Genomic DNA, 8,880 nt, shown 5'->3' with positions numbered 1-8,880 from the left:
CACAACTGGGGGAATAAAGAGGACTATGCAATTAACTGACCCTGAACTCCAGAGGCCACAACTGGGCAGGTCTCCAAAGCTGGAATGAGTAGGAGTTGGGTCTTAAAAGGGGATATTCAGAACCGTGTGGGAATTAAAGTCCTGAATCTGAAGGATGAGAATCTAGAACACTGAGGTGTCTTATAGTTACTCAGATAAACAGGGAGAAAATGTATGGTGAGATTAGTTCAAGTTGTCTCACCTTAAAATGTGTAAGAAATGAGCTCAAAATGTGTAAGAAATAAGGTGACCTACTTTAATCATATTGAGTAAAATTATACAGTTAAATCAATATCTCCACTATATTAAGGCCAATTTATAAGAGACTTTATTGTGTAGATTACAAGTAGAAAAGACCCAGTGGTTTTTGTTGATTTAAAGAAAGGTCTGGGAGGACACAGTCTTCCCATAAAGTTCCATTCCATGTCCCAGTTAGCCTGGAGTCACACAGAAAAATAAATGACTCTCCCAGATCCATTGTAGATCTGTAGTCAGGAAACATTCACAATTTTCCCCTAGTGTTCTCCTTATAATGAGGTGGACTTACTCCAACAACTGTGGTTTCTTTTTGAAGATCATTCTGCAGTGTATCTTCTTTCTGGTAAATGTGTCCGGGTTTCTCTCTTTGGGGGATAATGATGTCTTTCAGAGTGAAGTCAAAGGCTTCCTTGGTCTTGGACTGTGACAGCATGATGCTAAAGACGCTGGAAGAGGCAGTGAACTCAGTTAGAACTCAAGGTTTGACTTAATGATATGAAACTCCCACAGATCAGACTTTGTAGGAACTTAAAATTTTTCTTCATTGTCCAAGAGGTGATCAGTCCTTCAGAAGCATAACTGAATATGGGAAGCAAGGGAAGCATTGAAAAGCTAGCAAGCTTGATACAATCCATCCATTGAGGACAGAAAAAAATGTCCCTGGGAGAAAACTGTAAACATTTGGAGGTCTCCCCAGCCAAGAGGCAGACAATTTATATACAACTTGCTTTGCAGCCTTGAGTGTATCATTTCAAGCTTTCTGACCTTAGGGAATTTGAGTTGATGGTCTCTAGCTCCAGAATTGTTCCCATATTCTGGCAACTTGGCTTCTTCCTTGCTCTTGTGGTTTAATAGACCAAATATGCCATGTTGACCCCTTTTTCTAATCTTAATAACCAGTCTTTTAAGCTGCATCCATATTGTCATGTATTGCAAGATTTCTTTCTTATTTTAAAGCTGACCTTGAGGACATTGTGCTAAGTATAATAAGCCAGTCACAGGAGGACATGATTTACTGTAACTTATATAAGGTATGGCAAATAGTCAAACTCACTGAAGCAAAGACTAGAATGGTGGTTGCCAGGATCTGGGGGAGGAGGGAATGGGGAGCTGCTGTACAAGATGTATAACATTTCAATTGTGCAAGATCAATTCTAGAGGTCTGCTGCACAACACTGTGCCTATAGATAGTGATGCTACATGGTGCATTTAAAAAGCTTTCAAGAGAATAAATCTTATGCTAAGTATTTTACTGCAATAAAAAAAAAGAAAATCGGGAAGAAAAAAATCAAAGATTTACCCCAACTTAAGGATTTTTTTAAAAAGTCTCTATACTTCTGAATTTCTTTCTGCAGATTTCAGTTCTCTGCCCAAAGACTACAAATGTGCTGATCTGAGCCTGAAGCTAGAACCTGGGGTCTAGTTGGTAGCCTCTAGCTTACTGCACTCTCAGATATCATGCAAATTCATTTTCTTTTATTATATTTTGTCTGTTTTGTTTTAAATAGAGTGTAACATAGCAAATGCAATCAAAAGGGGAATAAGGTTTGAAGAAGAAAACAAAAAATTTCCTTAAATCTTAACTATCACCTACTGACTACTATTTTATATATATCCTTTACAGTCTCTTTTTCTCCTTTCTCATTTTGCCTCCTCTTTCTTTATATATGTTTATACACATCATAATTCTACATAAACAGAATCATTCTAACCATTACACTAAACATTATTCTGTGGACATCATTGACACTAATACATATAGATATTACCCAGCCTAAATTTAAAAGCCAAGTGGCAAATTCTGACACATGCTACAACATGAATGAACCTTGAAATACTAGTAAGCCAGTAATAGAAGGACAAATATTGTATGATTATACTTCTGTAAGGCACCCAGAGTACTAAAATTTATAGAGACATATGAAACTGAAAGCAACAAATGAACCAACAAGAAAAAAACCTCATAGACAAAGACAACAGAATGGGGTGACCAGAGGGAAGGGGGGTTGGAGGGTAGTAAAGGGTAAAGGGGTCAAATATATGGTGACAGAAGATTTGTCTTTGTGTGGTGGGCACACAATGCAATATACAGACAATGTATCATAGAATTGTATACTTGAAATTTATAAAATTTTATCAATGTCACCCCAAAAAATTTAATTTTTTTTAAAAACACAGAATGATGGTTACCAGGGGCTGGGAAGAGAGAAAAACATGGTGTTACTGTTTAATGGACATGGAGTTTCGGTTTGGGAAGATGAAAAAATTGTGGAGTTCAGTCGTGAGGATTGTTTCACAAGGAATCTCCACATTGATACCATCATCTCCAAACTCTACAGTCTGTGAAGGATCCTTTGTCCTCCACATTCACCACATGGATACAAACGTAAGGTAGCCCCCAAATTTCTGAGTCAGTTCTAAAAATCCCCACTTTGGAGACAAATAAATCATAGCTTGGAGAGCAACTTCTCTGCACACAGCAATTTTCTCTAATACAAAATTAAAATGGAACAATGGGGTCTTAATGCAGGATTCAATCTAATTTGTTGAGAGCGTATTCTGTGTAAGATTGAGTGAAACATCAGAAAAACACAGAGAATTGTAGAAAATCACAACTTCAAAGCGTGAAGGAAGCTTAAGGATGGTTTCACCCAGTTCTCTTATTTGGAAAGAGAGTAAACTGAGGCCCATAGAGGGAAATCAACTCACCAATTCATGCAGGTGGTCAGCAGCAGAGACAAGGCAAGATTCTTATTCCTGGCTGTCTGTTAAAGAACAACAACACAGTAATCTCCCCCAAAATTTATGATCCAAACCAAGGTGCCTCCCTGTTCCTGCAGCCCAGCCCTGTGTGTTGTGGCTGGTGGGCCAGGTCACTTCTGGGGAGCTCTCAGCCAGAACTTCCTACTGTTCCTGCCACAAAGATTTTGCTGCTTTGCTCTCCAATCTCTGAGACTTCCTGTCCCTCATCCAGAGTAATGTTTATGATTACACAAGATATGAGTCTCGCTGTACTTATGCGCAGTTTATACACAAAATGTACCTCAGAAAGTTTCCTCTTTCTACATTTCAAGGTCTGGAAAACGACACAAATTAGAAGTAACACACAAGAAAGAGCTTGTGAGGGCGAGTGAGTTGCATAGCCCTGTTTAGAATTTGTTTCCTGCATGCCTATAGGTAATTCAGCTAGTTCCTTTTGGCCAGAATTTTCTTACCTACTAGATGGGGATGGATAATAATAATTCCACTATATGGCTGTTGGGAAAAATAAAGAGAAAGGATGTTAAGAGCTCATTAAAAGTAGACACTCAATAATTAATGATAATGGTAACGTTCATTTGAATTTGGGAGAATTTATTTTCCCATTTCCCAGGTCTTAGCAAACTGAAAGCAACCCGTGGGGACTCATTTCCTAGTTGGTACTTCTTTTGGGTGCCTCTTCATTCTCTGCCTCTGGCTTCATAAATTCCTAACTTCGTGCTCAGCGAAGTCCAGGCACATCTTTGGAAGGATGTCTGTAGATTGGGATCAAGAGGCCGAGCCATCAGGGCTTCAAACAAGCTCATATTCTGAGACGTACAGATTGTTGAGGGAACATTGTTTCTATTTTCACATTCCTTTTAAGGCGGCTGGGAGAACAGCCTTTGCTCAGAAGGAGGGGCATGGCAAAGGTGGCAGTAGCAACAGCTAGCAGCATGTCATGCTCCATGCTTTCTCAATTTCCTGAAGGCTGGAAAGACTGGCCCCTAAGAGAGGAGAAAATCTAAGCCAGTGGGGTTTTAAAAACTTATAAAATACTTGGAGAGAATTTTAATCCCATCTCTTTAGTCTCCAGACTAGATATTGCTGAACAAACCACAGATCACTGGTCAAGTCAGGGGGGAAAGCAGGATGAGGATCCAAGTCTCTTGGCAGCTGAGCTCAGGCTTACACCTCAGCAACAGTCTATCATTTTGTCATCTCCATCCCCATGACCAACATCATCTTAATTTACGAACACCGTCATGGTCCAGAACTTCCTCTGGGTCTGTGACCTGCTTTGAACAAATTGCCAAAAAAGAATCTTGGTCATTTGGGCTTCTCTCACATCTCTCCTGTGTCTCAGAAGGAATGTGTGGAAAAATCAGTTGAATATCAGGCCAGTTTTATCATATGTAAAATCATAATAAAAAGTTCTTCTGAATTGTTGTGAGGAGTAAGTCATACATAAAGTTATGTATGTGTGTCCTATATAAAATGCCCTGCATAAAGTCTGACATATAATAAAATTCAAGAAAATCTGTATTCCTGGTGCAACATCTTCTTCCACCCTCTTTATTGAAAAATGTACTTCCTCTCTAGATTAATCTCTAGTCTCTATGTGTAATTTTTTTTACATTTACTCTAAACTCATTCTTCTCTCATTGATTGAAATATCCTCAGCCCTTTCCAAAGAATCCTTGGCTCTAGACTGGCAAACGACTCGTGGTGCTAAAATCTCTTCAAGGGTTCGTCTAAGGATTTCCCAATTTCCCATCCTCCCACCTAAGCTGACTGTGAAGCTAGTAAAAGTGGAAGTGTGTCTCAGCTCTCTACTGACCTTGAATGGAGGTGACAGAGATTTTTTCTTCTCCTCCAGAAATAGATAAGACAGAGTGCATCCACTGTGGAAAACAGTATGGATGTTCCTCAAAAAATTAAAAACGGAACTCCCATTTGACCCAGTGATCCCACTTCTAGGAATATATCCTAAGAAACCTGAAACATTCATCAGAAAGAATATATGCACCCCTATGTTCATAGCAGCACAATTTATAATAGCTAAGATTTTGAAACAGCCTAAGTGCCCATCAGCAGATGAGTGGATAAAAAACTGGTACATTAACACAATGGAATACTATGTGACTATGAAAAAGAAAGAACTCTTACCATTTGCAACAGCTTGGATGGATCTGGAGAGTATTATGCTGAGCGAAGTAAGCCAGTCAGAGAAAGATAAATATCACATGATCTCACTCATATGTGAAATCTAATGAACAAAATAAACTGATGAAATAATAGATCCAGAGACATAAAAATCATTGAACAGACTGTCAAACCTCAGAGGGAAAGCAGAGGAGGGTGGGTGGGAAGAGATCAACCAATGAACTTGTATGCATGTATGCATAACCCATGGGCACAGACAATGGGGTGGGGAGGGCCTGAAGTGGGAGATGGGGGATGGGGGCGTGATGGAAGAGAGCAATGCAGGGGCGGGGAGGGGGACAGGGAGAGGACTTATGTAATACTTTCAACAATAAAGATTTTTTTAAAACACAGAAAGAAGATTCTAGAGCATCTACGCATGTATTGAGCAGATATAATTTACTTATTAATAGGACACCTGAAAATTAGCAGTTAACACATTTGGACCTGATTTTCCAGTTATAAAAATCATTTTTTTTCCTAAAAGCTTGAATATAATTTCCATGAGATGAGGCAAAAACTTTGCCACCTAGGTACCAATTCTATCCTCTATATTCTCAATCTTCTTGAAAAAATATTAATTTTAACATAGTATATATATTGAAATACAGTAATATTTAATGTTGTTAGAAGACAATATTACTTAGAATATTGCTTTTTACTTTTAAAATATAAGAGGCATTTTATCAAACATATGACAATTGTTTTTCTCTATTGATTTCACCCTCTAATTTGAATGCTATGACGAACAAAACTGTTGAATATAAGCACAAAAATGGAAGTGTAGAGAATTATTATCATTCTATCTATAAATTTTAAATCATTTAAAATGCTCCTGTTAACAAAGATTTTTCATTAATTCCTTCTGCTTAATATTGGCACACTCTGATATTAGTCCACTATTCATATAATTTGTAGTACTTGTCTGGATGTGAGTTCATTTTTATTAAGGTGTTAGTTATTACAATCCAATGCTTACATTTACATAGCATCAAATGTTTAGTGTGAGTGGTGACCACTTATCTGATTTAGAAGACATGTAAGGAATTTTAGGAAGCCTCAATTAACTTGCTTTCCAAACCTTTGTAATATAATCATTGAATTTTCCAAACACAAAAACATTGACAGGCCGCTGTGGTTCTTTATTCTGTCATAAATTTGGGGAGAAGACAGACAACTGTCTTTGCAATTAAATTTGACTAAGCTATCTGTTTCAAAAATTTGCCATAATTAGGAGAGTCAAGTAAATCTTACATATTTTTTTTCTAAACCAAATACTGTTAGCACTGTTATAAATTTCTGTTGTTAATGTCTGTTAAAAAGTAGCTGCATACAAAAGGACTTCTTAAAACGGGCCTGATAACAATGTACATCTGTTTCTTATCTTCGCCAGGTCATTGTCCACTTCCCCTAACTGAAACGACACTGTTCCTTTTTGTACACTTTGTTTTTTCCTTTTTCCTCTGAGAGTCCCCTATACCTATTATTCTAAATTTTTACAAACTTTTAGAAATCAATAGGGCTTCATTAAATTTGAGAGAATTTATAATGAAGTTAATTTCTCTCTATAAGTAGGTAAAAATGCCTTTTCTCTTCCTTAACATTGTTTATTCCACCAGGGATCATTCTTTTTTTTTTCTTTTTTACGTTAAGTTTTAATGGGTCACTCTATTTGTAACTTGGTTGACCGTAAGAAACAATACTGGCCTTGGAATTAGGCCACCTAGATTTTTGCCTTACCCTTTTTTTTTCAAATGCAGGTACAGTAATGGTATTTGTTCCCCCCTACATAGTTTTCAAATGCCTTAAATTCACAAACATAAAATCCACTTGCATTGTGTTGTACTATTTATATTTAAAAGCAAGAGTATCAACAGCCAAGGGGGCCAGAATTATGTCCCTATGTAAGGGAAATTAGAGCAGGTTAGATCATTCTTATATCACTAAGTAGAAAGACATTAATAAATTATAGTTTTAATTCTTCACAACTCTGCTCACTATCCACAGCACAGAAGAGCATCTCTTACCCACATATCTTCACGGGAGGCAATAGATCATTCTGTTGACATGAAGTGGTTTCTCCCTTCGTGTGTCATATTGAATGGGAAATTCTGGAAACGTGCACATATGATAAAGTCACACATCTGATTATTCTACATTTTTCTATGTGTGCAGTGAACAAATGGGAAGCCAATGTCTAGTTGATGGCTAAGAAATCTACCTGGGCTGATGTCGCTGCTGTAGACATGAGAAGCCATACAGAAACCAGGAGAACAAAAACACATAAAAAATGCAGACATAGACATACATACAAACAATTCCCTCAATAAAAAATGCAACACAAATAATTCTGCTGCCAAAATTTCCATTTGATTATTCACACAGCTGTAACTGTACAAGCTAGAAATTGAATCCTGTTCTTCATACTCCAAGCTCATTGTGTTTTTCATACATGAAACTTTCACGGAAACAAACTGAGGTGTCCCTGGTCCTAGCACAGGCAATTTGCTAGCTAAATCTGTGGTCTCCTCAACAATTGCATTTGAAGATAATCAATGGCCTACAGTGTAGGCCATGATCTACTTATGTCCAGAGTCACCTTGAGATATTTTGATGCAGTTATAGGTAAAAGTATTTATGAGACCCTGAAAATCCAAATTGGTGTAATAATAGGCTGGTATAATAACATCTTTTGTTCCCTTATTAACTAATCTTGCTTCCCTAAGGTAATAATAGTTCTGTAGAGCATTAACAATCAATGGAAGAGAACAGATTATAAGAATCCCTGTAGGCAACACACCACATAAAAACAATACTGGCCTTGGAGTTAGGAGCTCTGAGTCTGAATCGTAACTCAGGGCAGCCCCATTTCCCAACCTGTTTAATACTAGGGATAAACAAAACCAGAGACTCTCTAAGGCCATTACAACTATAATCCTATCTAATAATAGACAAACATGGTAATTGACCATACCTTCGCTACGCCTCCCACTGGCTAATCAGCGCAATATGCAAATTAACCACCAACAAAGATGGCGGCTAATTTGCATACTGCAGGCAAGGCTGGACACCGCCATCCTGCCTGCCCCTCCGCCACCTGGGCCTGCTTTTTTCAACCCGGGGTGGTGGGGCGGGACAGTGTCATCCGCCTGTCCTGCCGCCATCCGGGCCTACTATCTGCGACCCAGGGCAGCGGGCGTCCGTGTGCGACCCAACCCAGGGCAGCCAGGAGGAGCAGCAGCGATCCACTGGTGCAGGCAAGGCTGGACACCGCCATCCTGCCTGCCCCTCCGCCACCTGGGCCTGCTTTTTTCAACCCGGAGTGGTGGGGCGGGACAGTGTCATCCGCCTGTCCTGCCGCCATCCGGGCCTACTATCTGCGACCCAGGGCAGCGGGCGTCCGTGTGAGACCCAACCCAGGGCAGCCGGGAGGAGCAGCAGCGATCCACTGGCCAGCCCGGGTGACCCATGTGCAACCCAAACCAGGGCGGCGCCCCAAACCCCGGATCAGCCCTGCTGTGTGTGCGACCCGGGGCGGCGTCCTAACCCCTGGATCAGCCCTGCCGTGTGCGCAACCCGGGGAGGCTTGGCAGGCACCGAGGGATCGGGCCTGCCATCTGCCACCCGGGGAGCAGGCCT

General features: G+C 39.6%; 1 protein-coding gene and 1 long non-coding RNA gene across 3 annotated transcripts in view; one reads left to right on the top strand and one right to left on the bottom strand.

Moving 5' to 3' along the window:
- LOC106725081 (membrane-spanning 4-domains subfamily A member 7-like) overlaps nt 1–5,222 on the bottom strand; it is a 17,674-nt gene extending 12,452 nt beyond the window's left edge. The window contains exons 1-4 of one of the 2 annotated variants that reach the window (XM_014534948.1): nt 5,206–5,222; nt 3,513–3,552; nt 3,007–3,062; nt 587–743 (exon numbers count right to left, since the gene is read on the bottom strand). In XM_014534948.1, the coding sequence (XP_014390434.1) occupies nt 587–743; nt 3,007–3,014 (165 nt within the window). In that variant the 5' untranslated portion in view covers nt 3,015–3,062; nt 3,513–3,552; nt 5,206–5,222. Of the gene's footprint in view, nt 1–586; nt 744–3,006; nt 3,208–3,512; nt 3,553–5,205 lie in introns of those variants that run through there. The other variant, XM_014534947.1, reaches the window with a different exon arrangement.
- LOC106725082 overlaps nt 1–8,857 on the top strand; it is an 18,841-nt gene extending 9,984 nt beyond the window's left edge. Inside the window, exon 3 of the long non-coding RNA XR_001360962.1 lies at nt 8,728–8,857. This is a non-coding gene — a long non-coding RNA (uncharacterized LOC106725082). The remainder of the gene's footprint in view (nt 1–8,727) is intronic.
- The last annotated feature ends 23 nt before the right edge of the window (nt 8,858–8,880 follow it).

Source organism: Myotis brandtii, unplaced genomic scaffold (assembly GCF_000412655.1).
Source record: "Myotis brandtii unplaced genomic scaffold, ASM41265v1 scaffold1341, whole genome shotgun sequence".
In the NCBI taxonomy this organism is placed as follows: Eukaryota; Metazoa; Chordata; class Mammalia; order Chiroptera; family Vespertilionidae; genus Myotis; species Myotis brandtii.
This window is presented reverse-complemented; position numbering and strand designations above follow the sequence as displayed.